This window comes from Gossypium arboreum, chromosome 10, assembly GCF_025698485.1.
Source record: "Gossypium arboreum isolate Shixiya-1 chromosome 10, ASM2569848v2, whole genome shotgun sequence".
NCBI classification, from domain to species: Eukaryota; Viridiplantae; Streptophyta; class Magnoliopsida; order Malvales; family Malvaceae; genus Gossypium; species Gossypium arboreum.
Window position 1 is genome coordinate 9,791,287 of NC_069079.1, and position 16,833 is coordinate 9,808,119.

Genomic DNA, 16,833 nt, shown 5'->3' on the forward strand with positions numbered 1-16,833 from the left:
CAAAACACATTGATGTTCGGTATCATTTTGTTCTTGATATTATTGCTTGTGGTGATATTGTTGTGAGCAAAATTAGTACTCATAAAAATCCTACAGATATGATGACTAAGCCACTTCTTATAACCAAGTTTGAGCATTGCTGAAACTTGGTTGCTGTTCATTGTTGAAGTTAAACCTTAAGGGGTTTTATGGAAGAGGTGGAGAACTTGTTCGTTGAGAGTTCACGATGAAGAACTTGTTCATTGAGAATTCGTGTCAAGGTGGAGATTGTTAGAATTAAATGACATGAATCCTTATTTGAATAAAATACAGTGGTAAAATAAAATAAAAGTAAAATCCATATAGAACTACACTTCTTTTATTTTATTTTAGAATAATGTTTTTTAAACCTTATTAAACTCCATCTACTTTATATTGATTAGAATAAGGTGTTTCAATCTTACTAGAATATGGTTTTACAAGCCTACAAATAGACATAATCTATTCCTTTTGTAAACATTTGAATTCGACATAGTGAATTTTCTTCTCCTCTGCCCGTGGTTTTTTCCCAAAAGGGTTTCCACGTAAAATCTGTGTTTTTTTATTTTATTTTATTTTTATTTATTTTAACAACTATAAATATCAAAAATCAACCTGATTTTGAAAATTTTCATCACAAATCAACCTGATTTTGAAAATTTTCAGACTTTCTCTATAACTGTGAATCTTTTTCATAATCAAATTTTTCCAAAAGTCTTCAAGATCTTCATTATCTCAGTCCTTGATGATGATGAACGTTTCCATCCAGTTCTTTTGTGATTTGTAGCAACTGCAAACACAAGCTCCTCTCCTTTACCAGCTTTCTTTTTTGCAGCATAGGTGGCTTCAATTTCTATTGTAATAGATGCCCTTGTTCTTCTTTTGGCTCCAAGGCTAAATACGAGATTAGTTGCAACTAAGGTTATCACAACCATGGGCTACTCAATTTAGACATTCACCGGAACGTGCTTATAAATTCTCTCATTCACATTATCAACAAGATCAATGGTTAGGCTCAACAACATTATTATTAGCAGTATCAATAGGATCATCAACAATAATAGGAGGATTGATATTGTCAGCAACATTATCAGCAAGTTGGGGATGTATTTAAAATTTATGTTTCATATGTCAAAATATGAATAATGAGTTACAATGAATTATATTTAATATTTTTATTATAATTCAAAGGTAAAGTCAAAAAAAATTTTGGGCAAAATTAAATTATATATTTTTACGATAGTAAAAGTACAATTTTATCATTATTAATTTAAAATTTTATAAATAATAAAGGAACCTAAATGGAAGATTTTTCATTTTAAGGGCGCCGAGGCCCCAACCAATCCCTGGCTTCACCAGTGTTATAATTTGAATATCATTTAAATGTATATATTTTTATTTGCAATATAATGTATAAAATAAATATTTAATCTTTTTAAAAATATTTTTATAACACTAAATACTTAAATTGAAATTCCCATTTAAAAAAATACTAACCCTTAATTTATTTCTACAAACTAACATTAATTTCACAAGCATTATTTCATTTATATATATTAGATATCCACAAATAAAATAATTTATCAATGAACCGATGATCCACATCACAAAGAAATTCTAAAACAAATAACAATTTTCTTATTTTTTAATGACATATCATCAGAGTTACTATTATCATATCAATTACAATTCCTACTATAAACTTCATGAATCGTATAAATATTTTTAAATCGAAGCTAAATTTTATGAAATATAAGATATATTTAAAAAGAAATCATTACAAAAATAGTTTACCCAAACACCAAACTCTTGGAAAGCCTTCCATTCTCCTACAAGCTCATCAGAATCACCGTTAGTAGTTCTTTTAAATTACCTCCAACCATCAACACCACATCTTGTATCAACAAATTAATTTTCTTTTACATATTAAATAAAACCAGTCTCAAATTAATCACTCTTTAGTGTTAAATTTAACTTTGTAATCTAAAAAAAAAAGGTAACTTTGTTAAATTAATCACTCTTTTCCATTACTACAAGTAAGCAATCTAAAGGAAGAACATAGTGGGCACAACTTCAAAACAAGTTGGAAAGAAACAGCAGCTCTTTCCATTCAGAGGCTTCATCTGTCAACATTACATTTAGCCGGTTACAGTTTTTCTCCTCTTACAAACAAACATTACAAACTAATCAAAGTCACCATAAAGCTATGCTAGTTCTAAATTTAAGAAACTAAGAATATCAACAGTTATTGGATATTTAAAACCTGAACTTGGTGCTAACCTTACAAAGATACAGTTTTGGAAGAACCAAAACCTGAGAGTATGTAAGTATCTATGGACAGAATATTGAGGAATACTAAGCAGTAATAAACATGAATGAAGAGATTAGAATATGAACATTAGGTATTAGGTAAACCTCATCAGAAATGGCAAAGTTCCTCCTGAAAACTATGTTTATTTGCTAACCGCTCGTGGAAGCCATCTGGAAGTAGCCATTTGTATTTAGAATAGTGTTTCGAGCAGTTTCGGAGAGGAAAAGCTTGCCACAGATTTGAACTGGTATGAAAACAAGATCATTAGAGATCATCTAGGAAACCCTTAAATCAATAGTACTAAAGTTCCTATAAAAGTTTTGGAAGATGCAAATTGAGCTTAAAATGTTTTAATCAAGTATAACTCAGTTCAAAGAGACTATTACCCTTTGTTGTCTATATTTCACACGGATAGCAGATAGAGAGCAACCGTTGGTGTTCAACTGTAAATCTTGCAATAAGAGAACTGTGGTTTTTAGATCCGATAAGCTGTACGTGGTATAGTGTTCAAGAGTTGGATTCTGCCAATAAGGAATAGAGTTAAGGCTATATGTACAGGTCATAGAACTAAATTAAGGACCAATGAAAAGAATGCAGACCCATGGATGACATGATTGATCCAAAGTCCATCTCGAAAGAAATACAGCAGATGCAGCCACCATAGAAGGAGAGAAATTTAAGAAACCATAGTCAATCAATGTCAGTTCCGCTAGATAATTTGCCAAGTATTCCAGTTCTAAACTAGGAGTCTGCAATTGGCAATTAGTTGTAGAAAATTCAGTCATATGCTACATAATATGAGATCAGTAAGGTCTCAATTAAGGCCAGCTCTATCTGTTACCGTGTAAGAAGCTTGTGCTGCTCTCAGAAATCTTCTGAAAAAACAGAAATTTGTGCAGGAAAGAGAATTAGGATAATAATGGAGTATTCTAAGAATGTCAGTATTTCATATGCATGTATTACATACGTGGAATTAGGCTAAATTACCTGAGAAAAGTTTTTGCAGTAGGTGCAAATAGTTGAAAACCAATATACTTCAATACTTGACTCTCCATTTTTAGCACCTGTCAAATTTTCAAGTAAGAAATTTAAATATCTGGACAAGGGAATAATGGAAGAAATAGAAATGTAATCCAGATTTTTAACTTCAGTGGGCTCTTTAACCATGTCAATTTCATTTGCACAATACTTAACGTGCAAAGTGTACTACATAGCTACATGCATGGATACAGCATAAATAGACACAAATATATACTTCTACATGCATTACAGACGTTTATGTGGACCCTTAAGAACCCCATTTTGTTTATCTCAAGATCAGAACTAGTACCTAAATGACGAAGCAAAAAATCTGGGTCAAAAACTTTTAAAAGTCGTTTAATTACCATCAGGGAAAAGAAATGAACAAAAACCACTAGAAATATAACCATCCTGTCCTCCTTTCTCACCAGCCTTTTCCTTTTTTTTTTTTTCTCTTTTTGAAGTCAGAAAAAAATCCAGCTTCAAACATATTCCTCTTTTTCCTTCTATTGGTGCAAACCAAACCCTATGTTCTCACCTACTCACTGAATTGGCAACAAAAAGCTTCTATAGAACTAAGTAAAAACTATGTTCAAATAAAGACCAAAAAAGTAGTGTCAGCCTATACCAAAATTTTGACAAATGTTGAAGTAGATGCCTGTTAATGAGATAACAATGGCATACCTCCTCTCTAACATAAGTGTTGTCCGTGATGAAGCAAAATTCCTCTACACGTGGTGCACATATTTCCTCATACTTGCTTCATGTTTATAAAGAGAAACTAATGTTAGATGCAATGAAAAGCAAATGCACAGGTTATTTCATGATGAATGCTCCACAATTGTAATCATCGTGATTAAGTACTATTCACTGGAGAATAATTTAAGGCTCAGGTATGACAACAGCATGAGAATCACTTTCCCTTACTTGCAAGATCATCTGTTTGTCAAACTAGACAGGAAACTTTAGTAATATTACAATTTTGGACTGTCTCTCAGGCAATGTGATTATATTTCTAAAGTTTTCAATGTTGTCTTTATTCAGCCATTTCCTTCTTCAAAACATCAATGTCAACATCCAGCAATGCTCTGACATTAAGTGCTTAGCACAAATGATAGTCATTTAGATTCATTGCTGTTCGTCTTCAATTTCTAATTGCAGCATCTATTCTGTTTGCAGTGCTAAACACAAACTAAAAATTTGAATGACTGAAAGAAGTCATGCAACAAACTCTGTGATGGATGCAAAAACTTACGAGGCTATCAGCATGCAGGTGATCCCAAGAAGTTGAAGTCTCGGCCTTTCTATGTAGTTTTGAGAGAGAAACCAATCAATTAAATACACTGTTAGGTATAGTGTGTCAGGGACCAACTTATATTCTTCAGATACCTGAAACCAAGATGGAACTTCCTTTGAACAGTTGTGCAGGAAACAAAGAATAGAATTATTTCATCAAGAAGACATTATATACAGCGAAAAACATATCATTAGTTTTCAACCAGAGGTTAAGAGTATTTATCAGCATTGAAATGCTAATACCTTTAATGTTGATATGCATCAGGATCAAGAATAAACTGGCAAAACATTTTTCATAACAACATCATCAACAGTGGCACCCAAGGATATAACAATGAGTATATGATCACCAGGAATGTTTCTCATCAGAAATGACATTGGCAATACTTGCCTGTAGTTGATAGTTCAAAAATCTAAAGCCCAACTTTCATGGCTGTACATTTTATGCAACTAAACGATATTTAAATAGCACAACCAGACTAACCTCCACAAGCCAATCAACCAAAATTGCCCGCATGCTTTGAGTGATATCTTGCTGTATTGTCTCCATAAAATTAGGACAAGGCCGGCGAACAAGCTGAAGAAATAAAAGACAATCAAATGCAAAGATTTGATGTTCTTGCTAAGTAGAAGACAAGTAGAAAGACATAAAAGTTCCCTTGTTCACTCCCTGACTGAAGTAGGAATTCAGAATTTAAACCAAAAATGTTAGGTGCAGGAAATAAGTAAATGCACTCACAACACATTAGAATTAAGAACATAAAAGTAGAATCTTTGACTTGTACCCTAAAAAGAGAATGAACAACATTATATAATGAGAATGAACAACATTACATAATGATAAAGTCAATTACTGCATAGTATTAGCAAGAACCCAAACTTCTTTGAAAAGAATCAAGTCCTCAACTCTAAAAGTTTCCTCCATTCAGTTTTCGTAAGTTAAAAAAGGGTTTTGACATTTTGTGGATGATGATGCAAATTTCCTCACTAGGAAGTGCCTCTATTCGGGAGTTCTATTTGATGCAAACTAAAGTTCAGCTCAAACTATGGCTGATTCATATAGTTTCTATGTTAAATACAAGGAAAATAAGCCCTGGAGAATACATGTTCCAAATGCAAGTTGTAACTTGTCCCTTTTCATGTGTATCAGATCACAAGTCAGCTCTCAATCAATTTTAATTTTTGCTAACCTTTGTTTCTTCCATCAAAAGTCAATCTATTAACTTCATAGACAGTTTGTTAAGCTCATGAGTTATGGATCAAGTCACTGGGCGGTTCACTTTGAAAGTTTGGTGAGAAGAATCCATGATTAACAGTATATGGAACTCGTCGAAAAGTGCTGTTAACCTTAGACTTTATAAACCTCTATAAATTAGAATAATTTGTCTTATTTTATTATTAATAATTGTCCTCTTAAAGAGGTTACCTAGGGTTTTATTCTAGTAGACTAAAAAACTAAACTTAACTTGAAGGATAAGACAAAATAATTAAGGAAACTAAAATTATGTACTTTTAATTGCAATAAAGTACATCCTAAATAAATGATTCTAATTAAAAATATTACTAAAATAAAGTTATTTATCTTCTTTCCATCTTTGGTGCTTTCGACTTCTTGTCTTACCCATAGAGACATCCATAACACTGTTCTTTTTTGGGGTTTCTAGCCCAAAGGAAAACGCCTGCTTTTGTTCCTTCCAGTTGACTGGGCACGGAAGCAAACAGGTCTGAAATACTGACAGTCAGGTGAGAATAGAATAAGGGTAGGCAAAACATTTCTGAGTAATTTTTTAAATGAATAAAGTCACAGGGGAGCCAAGAACTGCAAAACATACAGTGAGACAGAATGCATACATTATGTGCACTTCAGGCCACATTAAGGTTTCACTTGAGACAGAGTTAGTTACTCATGTTACCAATTTTGCAAGTTTAGGAAATGAAAATCATTATCTCCTTAGTCAATATAAAAGGAATAATAATGTATTCCCGAAACATTAAAAGAACACAGATAAGATTGACATCTATAGCACATACCTCTGCAACACGCAAATTGTTGTAGATTTCTGGGGCATAGAGACTGCACAATTGAAGGTCCTGCTTATCTGAATCAATGTCCTTTAAGTCTGGTTCACTAGATGTTGTAGAGGTCCCAGAAAAGCTAACCTTCTTGGCTGTAACCATTCCACAACAAAGAACACAAGTATATGTCAACCTTTATGGATATATCTCCAGCTTATAACTATTACCAATACAAGTAACCTAGGCAACGTACATTTAATTTTGTAATCTGGAAAGAAACACAATGCTTTGCAAATAAGATTCCAAGACATTCAGTTTTATGAATGTGTTACTAGCAGTCATCTTTAGCAGACTTAATATTTTACTGGATATGGATAATACAGGAAACTATATATCAAGCATTTCTGGGTAGTGCTTGGCTTAATAGAATTAAGCAAATATCCTTGGCGTGCTGTTTATGATGTTCAATATATTGTCCATTATGCCACTTGGAATCCCACTTTATACAAAGGAGGCACCTACTATTTGGTTTAAAAGGAACCTAAAATTAAGTCTCAGAAAAATCAATTTAGCCCTTTCATTGTGTTGATGTCTCTCCTAATATCATTGAATAGATGTATAAACATGTCTCCAGTGGTTTCTTTTTTGTCTTTTATTTTATCAATATCATGGCTCAGATCTTTATCATTAATATGAAATTTCATATTTCATGTTCCACTCATATGACATCTAAGCAATACATTTAAGTTGTATCACCTATCAAAGTAAGTCTGCCAACAGTTGGACTTAAATGCCTAAGATTGTTAAGCACACAATTCTCTCTCCAAGATGTACTTTAGCCCATCTAACCAAACCTAATATATTTGCATTCTTTCAAAAGTATTTTATAACAACTTTGAAGGTGAATAAGAGCAAACGAGAAGGCAAACCGTTTCTTGGAGGACTTTGGGATCGTAAAGGCATTGTGGAATTTTGATTTGCAAACCAGTGGTAATGTTTGCTCTCATCCTTTATGCGATTTAACGGAAAAGTATGATCTCCTCTGACACTAACTAAACATGTAACTTCTAATTTAGGATCTATTTTTTCAGTCTCTTGAATGCCTTCTTTCAGCAACTTAGCTTCAGTTTGCAGGACTTGAGGTGCCACATCTGGGGCCACTTTGGATGCAGTGGCCTGTGCCTTTCTAGTCTTCTTGCTGCTCTTAGACTGGAAGTGTCAAAATCAGAAATAAGCAATAGGTGTTATTGTGCTTCTTATAATTTTACTATAAAATACCTAGCAACATGTGAAATTAAAACATATGATCAGTAAGAAAACATTTTCCATGAAACAGATTTAATACTCATACCATAACGCATTAAATATATACATGTTATCGATATTATAATTGACTAAGGATAGCAAGTTGACCTGGATTTTGGTTGCATTAATGCACATTCTATACGAATTATTACAGCAAACATTCGTGACATCCTGAAGCACTGCTCTCTTCTTACAATGATGACTTGCATTCTCAGCTGCATTGGTGTTGTTTCCATCTGAGGCTGTTCTTTTTGTATTTGCTCGCAAAACCCGTTTCTGATCTGGTTGAGTAGGTGCCTTCAGAGGCAACTGTCGAGAAGCACACAATGCAGCTGCTCGAGCACGTGTGAGACGACCATTAAATTCTCCACCATTAGCAGAAACTACATTTTCTTTCCTCATAATTGCAATTCTTGGAAATTACAACACAGAGCACTAAAATGAAGCTAGAAAGGCAAAACCTGCATCAATGGTAAAAAAATCATCAAAATAAGGAGATCAAGCAACAAGATTCATTAAAAACTTTAGATTGGGTAAAAAGATGTGGCAATGTCTGGTAACAAATCCCACAGGCAGATAGTGTTACATGATAACATGGTGGGAATTGATGATGCCAAAACAAAGAACTTATTTGTACTTAAGTATTACTTATTTGTCAAACTATGTCTCTTTACACTTATGATTCGATCTATCAGATTTGAACATGAAATTGCTATTAACTTCACCAAACCATACACCACACAGTAAATAAGGCTATTTATATAGGGAACTTTAGCTCCTTTCAAGTTGTTTGTAAGAAAAAGAAAATTCCAGGTTTCAATGTCTTGTTCTATGACATTGCAGAAATAATTTAAAAACTAGAAATACGAACAAATTAAAAAAGCTTGTCCCCTCAAAAGAGAATGAAATCCAAAGCTATGGCAGTACTAAGAACTAAAACGAAATCACCTTAGATTTTGATAAAAGGAAAGAAATCGAATATTGAATCAGAAATCTTTAATAACCTAGAGGTAGAAAACAAAGCATAGATTTGAATCTTATAAGAAAGCATTCTTCCAAATTTCCTGGGTCATTATGTTCAAATTAGCAATTTAAACAACAATTTAAATCAACCAGAAATCAAGGGTTACACTTACAAAGTTCAAAAACATTTGACAAAATTAACAAGCAACAACAATGTACATTGAATTTTGACAAGAAGAAGAAACTAAACAATATATGGAAACAAATTTTTCTGTCTACAAAATGTTTCCAAATGTAAAGTAGCTTGAAAGAAGATTTCAACTTAGAAATCATTTCATAAAAAAAAATTAAAAAAAAGAAGAAGAGTAAGTTAGCATCCTTAAACCACATTTTCTTAAATACCCATTTCGCTCAAAGCTTTAAAAAATTCAAAAATTGAAGTAAACCAAGAAGACCCAAATCGATCTGGTGGACTCTGAACCATTATAAATTGAAATTCAACAGCAAAAAATGAAAAAGAAAAAAAAAGAAAGAAAGGGAAACTTTTGCAAATGAGTGTCTTATAGAATTAAATGAATGTTCATAAAGTTTGAAAATTTGACCTGATCTATTATCCTATCCTAAGCTCCAAGAACATGGCTTAGAGCTCGGAAGGAAGAAAAGAAGGAATTCTTTCTTTATCTAGAAGAAAAGGCAGAGAGAGTGAAGTGAGCGGGACAGCGTGTAGGTTTAAACTTAGGAATTAAAAAGAAAAGGTTTAAAATTGAAATAATTTAAACATGATTTAAATTTGTGTTGAATATTAAAGAAAAAGTTAAGTGTGAAGACAGACTGACAGTTCATTGTCTGAGAGGTTGTTAAATTGGTTCTGATTTTCTGGTTACGAGGAGTTGGATTGCTCTGATTTTTTAATTGTTAATGAGTACGTGTTTGACCTAGATTCGTTGGCTCTTTGACTAGCTCCTACAATTTGAAGGGTATAATGGTGAATGTCCTCCACTATTGCTTTGAAGTGAAAAAGCCCAACGTAGGATGACTTATTTGATCATTCTATCTTTATAATTACTTTTCAAAATTATAAAACTATTAAAATTAATTAATTGCTAACATGGTATATAGTTAAATTGTAACATAGATATTATATCAGTAAAATTAATAAATATTAATATTTTTATATATTTTAAGATGATTTAATAAATAATATAAATTTAAGAACTAAAAATAAGAAAAATTAGATAAAGAATAAAATTATTATTTTTAAAGTTAGAAGGAAAAAACCATTACGCCAAAACTTAATTATCTATAGCCAGCTTTCGAATGTGAAGTATTTGGATTAGGAGTTTAATAATGAGGTTTTCTTATTTAAATAAACTACACCCGCATAGATTCAAGATGCTTTTCAAAAATAAAGAAAGAAAGAAAGATTGAAGATTATTTTATTCAAATAACAGTAAAATTTGCAGTTGCATAACAGCTGTTCATGATGGGATATCCCAGCCCAACTTAGGTGGAGTTTAAGATGAGGAGTTATTGTTCATAGGTTGATTATAGTTGGAATTTAAATATTTATTATTTTTAAATAATAATATGAGTTTTTTTGAAGTGGTCAACTCAAACACGAGATTGTTTTAAAATCCAACTTCAGACTGATCTGATTTAGCCTATAAATTCCTCTACACAGGAGACTATATCTTAAAATATTCAACTCAATCATTATAAAATAATATTAAAGAAAACAAGAAAAAAGCCAAGGGAAGTCACATAGCATAGTGGAGAAATGGTTATTTATAAGACTGAGAATGAACTATGGCTAATGAATTGCAATCCAAATGCTTTGGCCAAATGCTACGGAGGCCAGGTGAGTATTCATTATGCTCAATGTTTTGTCACATTGTCGAATATCAAGGTAGTATATATTGGTTTGTCAATAGGTAAGTGGTTATTTTATTATCCTTGATATTTGTTTTATATTTGAGATTTGTAGTTATTTTTAATAATATTTTTAAAAGTTTAAATTAATATTTTTTAAAATATAATATATTTTATTACTGCATTCAACAATATTAATACTAAATAATTCAAACAAACAAAAAAAAAGTGAAATGTAAGAAAATTGATTATGCAGTAAGAGTGCTTTGGAGTGATAGATGAAACCTTTATTGACTTGAAGTATTTTAGATGAATTTTCTGTTTGTGGTGAGAATGAATTGAAATTAAAGTTAAAAGTAAATTGTAAAGGTGAATTAGTCTAATTACTTGCATAACAAAATAATTTTAACCTTGCACCAGATAAATGAGAATTAATGACTATTAAATTTGACAAATGGTAATAATGAACAAAACTATGGGATAAAATAGATTTAGTAATTAATGACTAATAAAGTCCTATTGAATTAGTAATTTGAATGATAATGTCCAATTAAAATTTATTTGTAACTAATTAGAGTAGTCAATTGGTTAATGGGTATATTTGTATATGCACAAATATGGTTAATAAACTTAGAATTTTCTTGAGCATTATTAAGCATATATTTGCGTAGCACGCTAGCTGTGTTTGTCACCATGCACAAGTTAGATATTAAGTAGCGGCAAAACTTCGGGCATCTTCGGATCACATCACTAGCTCCTTAGGTGTTGGAGCCTTTACTTTTGTGCACCTATAGTTTGTACACATGGCAGCGTGTATTTAAGGTGGTGTTTGCTAATCTTTGAAGTCTATATGCATAATTAAGGTTAATTAGATTCAAAGTGCGATATTTGGTAATGCTTGAAATAAGATTTAATATGTTTTTGAATGGCATAAGAGTTTATTTAATTAGAAGTGGCTAGCATTAAGGTGAATTGTCAGTTAAACACGACTATGGTGATCCTGTGGTACAATTAATAGTTGTTTATTGGGTTTGAGTCATTATTATTTTATTTTATTTTTTTGGACTGATATCTTCTAATATTATGATTTTTTTAAAAATTGGTCAAATTTTAATGGTCAATGTGAATTTACCATTAATCAAACTGCATATCAACGAAGTAGACCATGTAATATGCTACATAAGCACATGACGTCATCTATGATGTTATCTATTTCATTTTGTTTTTTCTTCTCTTCTTTCCCTCTTCCCCTTTAGTTGTTCTCTCCATTGTGTCCAACTTCAACCACCACCGCCTTCCCTCTCACTCCTCACCGTCTCAACCCCCACCACCACTCCCTTCCCTTTTCTTGTATGGCTGACTAAGTCAATATCTAAGCTTTAGTTAATGAATTGCATCATGGAGTTTCTTCGCCAATGTTGCATTGGGACTCAACAATTAATTCTCAAGCATGAGATTAAATTGCATTACACTTGTAAAGAACTGAAACCTAAGCGTAAGCTACTCCATATTCCTGATTTCACCCAAATGAGAAAACAACTCATTCGCCGTACCATCAAAGGATGAAACAACCAAATACCAGATTTGCAAATCTACAAAATAGATGAGAACAATAGGTGTCCACAGCAACATAACAACTCTATCCTTCTAGAATAAATAAAACGACCTTGAAATCTCCTCAAAATACTAACATCTAACAAAAAATTTGAAGTTCACTTTTAATGGTATATTTTGCAATACTTATGGGAGAAAATTTCAAAAATGGAGTCTTGATGCTTAAGCTTATAGCCATGCACGAAAACCCATGGTTGCTATTTGTTAAAGATAATATCAAAGCAAATTCTTGTTCTTACTGATGCTTACCGTCACATGTAACCCTTTTAGAGAAACATTGGAACTGTGTTTTCGTACATGAACTTCACCCAAAAACAAAAAGAAAAGAAAAATTAGCCAAAATAAAGAAAACAAAAAATTTTAGTATCTTTTAAGTTGTAGTAATTTGCTATTGCAATTTACAAAAAAAAAAAAAAAAAAAAGGCCTTGGAAATATTTAAGTTCAAGAAAGACAAAGCAGCCAAGGTAATGACTCGAGCAAGCAAGATAAACCTCAGAACCAAACAAAACCAATAACAACTTGAAATAAATAAATTAATAATAAAAGCCACACTTTTAAACTAAGAACTTCAATAGAATCAAATATAAGAAAAGAAAAAGAAATCACGATCAACGAATTGCAATTTTTGTAGAAAATATCATCAATTGTAAAAGAAAAAGAAGAAAAAGGAGGATGCAAAAGAGCACAAACCACAGAGAGAGAGAGAGAGAGAGAGAGAGAGATGTTGATGATACATTTGAGGGAAACAGGGAAGGGAGTGATGGTGGGGGTTGGGACGGGGAGGAGTGAGAGGGAAGGTGGTGGTGGTAGGGGTTGGACACAGGAGAGAACAGCTATAGGGGAAGAGGGAGGAGGGAAAGAGGAGAAGAAAAAACAAAATGAAAAAAAAATTGTTCAATAATTTTTTTTATATGACATCATTTATGAAGTCATGGGCTTATGTGGCATGCCACATAGTCTAATTCGTTGACCAACGGTTTGATTAACGGTCAATTCACGTTTACCGTTAAAATTGGACCGATTTCTGAAAAAATCATAACTTTGAGAGTGTCAATCCAAAAAAAAAAAAAAGGTTAAGGGCTCAAACCCAAAAACCCATAAACGTTGAGGATATTTTCGATAATTATGCTTATTAGTAATGGTTGAATGAATTATAAGATTGATAGTTGAGTTAGGTGATAGATATAATTTATCGATATTGTCACCACACAGATGCCTTTGAGTATCAAATATAGCACCATTTGATTAGGATTGTTGCTAGCTTGAGTTAGAGAGTGGTACATTTGCATTTGAGATTGACAATAAAAATTGTTTTTTTTATTAATTAGTACACTGGAGGAGTCAAGGGGTCGAAGGGGTCCCAACCCCTTAGAATTAAAAATAAATTCATTTAGGCCCCTTTATAATTTATAAAATTTTAAATTAGTAATGGTAAAATTATATTTCTCATCTAAATAATTTATAAAATTTTAAATTAGTAATGGTAAAATTATATTTTCATCTAAAAATAATAAAATTACATTTTGCCCCTAAAAATAATAAAATTTTGGTTTAATCATTTAAAAATTATAAAGATATAACCTATTAAGATAATAAAATTATATTTTACCATCGAAAAATATATAACTTAATTCAAGTCTTCTAAAAAATTTTGGACTTTGGCGTAAATTAGTAAACTTATTTTCTTTTTAAAAGGCACTCTATCCCCACCTCACCATTAAATATTGAAAGCAAGGAGTCACCTGGCTTTTATGTTACTTCCCCTAATTTTTTTTTCTTTCTAAATATTATTTGTGATGATTGGATTGAATAAATAATAAATAATAAATATATTATCGTTAATTAAATTTAATTAAGTAATAATAAATTAATTTTTATCTCTAAATAATTAAATTAATATGAGATAAATAATAAATAATTTAATTTAATTTTTATTATTTAAAGGAAGTTTTATATTAAAAAAATTATTTTACTTTAGAACTTCACAACTTCACTAGTACAAAAGTTCAAAATTGAATCCTAAAGAGAATATTTTGAAGACTAGAAGATCTCTCTAAAATCGCAAGAAATCTCTTAAGAATTTGAAGAACACGAAATTTTTTTGAAGGACACTGCATCAGTTTTGAAGAAAGTTGCTCTTTGATCTTGTTCAAATAACATAAATGAGGCTAAACTTGTTTTCCAAGATCAAGTCTAGAAGGTCCTTAAAGCGGCATCACCCTTCTAATATCAAGTCTAAAAAATCTTTAGATTAAAACTCTCCACAATCTAATTGCATCAACACAAGACCAAAAATGATTTTGAAAAAAATGTGATTGATATGCAAGTTCAAATTGATTATTTGAAACAAAAGAATGAACTTGCATAATTCATTTTCAAAATTCTAAATGAGACATCAAAGATTAAATGATATGCTTGAAACACAAAAGTTTTCTTTGACAAAGATAGTTTGGGCTATAAAAGTTTTCAAAAGGAAAGTTAATTTGAAGATTTCTTTGTGAAGCCCAATTTTATTTATGATGTCTCACTTATATACCCATTGCCATAAAATGGGTCATCAAGAGACAAATTTGTTCTTTGAGGAATGTGACTTATAAGGGTAAATTCACTAAGAGTGTGAATTCTTGAATGAATTAACACAACTCAAAATGAGGATAACCTAATGAAGTAAAATCCCAAAAGAATAAAAGTTGTTCAAACTAATGCCAAAGGGCGTAAGAAAATTTGGGTACCAAAATCCAATATTTGACTTTGTGTTTGTAAAAGAGAGAGAATTGCTTCAAGGTCAACACTTCCAGGAAGACATCATGGTACCTTGATAGCGGATGCCCAAGACACATGACCGAAGACAAAAGCCAAAAAGTGGAGGAGAGATTACATTTGGTAACAATTCCAAAGGTAAAATTGAATATATTGGCTCCATAGGTATAAATTCCTCAACTATTTTTAAAAATGAGCTTTATGTTAATGAATTTAAGCATAACCTCCTTAGCATTAGTCAACTTTGTGACAAATGGCTCAAATTAATATTTGAGTCCAATAGGTACAAAGTTGTAAATATAGATAGTAATAGGATTATTTTTTGTAGAATTTAGATTAGGAAATATTTTTATGGTGCATCTAGATTATTTAAATTCCTCTAATATTTGTTTTAAAACTGTTAATGAGAATGTGTAACACCCCTCGCCTGACCTGATCGTCGAGTCCAAGCTACAGGAAACGACATTTGTTTCTGGAGCAACAAACAATCAAATTCATAGTAAAATAATCGCTTACACATACAATTCAATGTTAATCACATTTATTTTAGTTTAAACAATCAATTCCAAGTCAGGACCAAGTTGCAAAGTTCTAAAAGTTCAGGGCTGGCATCGTGGCGTCATCTTTTCCAAGTTGTGACATCGCCAAAACAGTATGTCACATCACAACTTCAGGCCACTCGATGTCTCAATATCACTTACTGTCAGCCAAGGTTGTGACAAGGTAGGTTTATCGTAGAGACTTGGACCCTATTTTTGGTAAAAATGAACTATTTGATATCTATTCTATTGTTTCTAACAACAAACATTCAATATGTTCAACAATCACCACTTTTACTATATTCAAAACTTACCAAATCATGCTAAACAAACTTAAACATTTAAATTTAACATATTAACAAGTAAATCAACACTAAATCGTCAATTAAACTTAATAACTCAAAGACATGGAATACAAATCAATCAAGTTAACCAAATACCAAAACTTATCTTTGCCATACCACATTTAGACTTACCATTTCATTTTATTTACCTAAACTTGTGTATCTTATGCACATCTATGGCATATAAGCCTTAAGTATAACCATCAACCATCAAATTTCGGCCACATTTTACAAGCATGCTTTAAGTTACAAATGTTCAAATATATTTTCATCTCATTCACCTATTAGCCAAGTTGCCATTTCTACTTCATTCCATGAAATTTCACATGTCATACTTATAATTATAATCCATCAGACCTATTAGCATAAACATACATATATGCCAACAAAAAGTATGTTTCAAATCACTAAATCATTATATCTTATGTAATGGTTAAGTCAACTTGCCAAGTGTTAAACTCATTCACATACTAAGATACATACCATGACACTTATATACATGCCACAATCCTAGACTCAAAATGACCAAATAGCTACCAAAACGAGGATAGTGTAAGCTTCGTGATGATCCGATTTGATGAGTCTCGCAAGGTGATGATCTACAAGGAAAAGGGAAAACAAGCTAGGTAAGCATATAAGTTGCTTAATAAGTTCATAGGAATTAAACAAAACTTACCTTATCTTTCAATTAAATACAATAAGCTACCACAATTTGACATAGTTTGGCTAGACATGACAAACCACAACATCAACAAGGTGAACATTAGCTTAAAATCA

The 16,833-nt window shown here is 31.5% G+C and overlaps 1 protein-coding gene across 1 annotated transcript; it reads right to left on the reverse strand.

Annotated features, from left to right (window-relative positions):
- Window positions 1–2,101: 2,101 nt before the first annotated feature.
- Window positions 2,102–9,718, reverse strand: LOC108487477 (cyclin-A2-4). Its single transcript, XM_017791830.2, has 12 exons — window positions 9,532–9,718; window positions 8,075–8,427; window positions 7,591–7,870; window positions 6,677–6,813; window positions 5,130–5,222; window positions 4,605–4,738; window positions 4,034–4,109; window positions 3,317–3,393; window positions 3,171–3,204; window positions 2,929–3,078; window positions 2,716–2,850; window positions 2,102–2,573 (listed from the first exon to the last, which is right to left on the reverse strand). The coding sequence occupies exons 2-12, from the start codon at window positions 8,366–8,368 to the stop codon at window positions 2,520–2,522; spliced, it is 1,464 nt and encodes a 487-aa protein (XP_017647319.1). The 5' UTR covers window positions 8,369–8,427; window positions 9,532–9,718; the 3' UTR covers window positions 2,102–2,519.
- Between the last annotated feature and the right edge of the window lie 7,115 nt (window positions 9,719–16,833).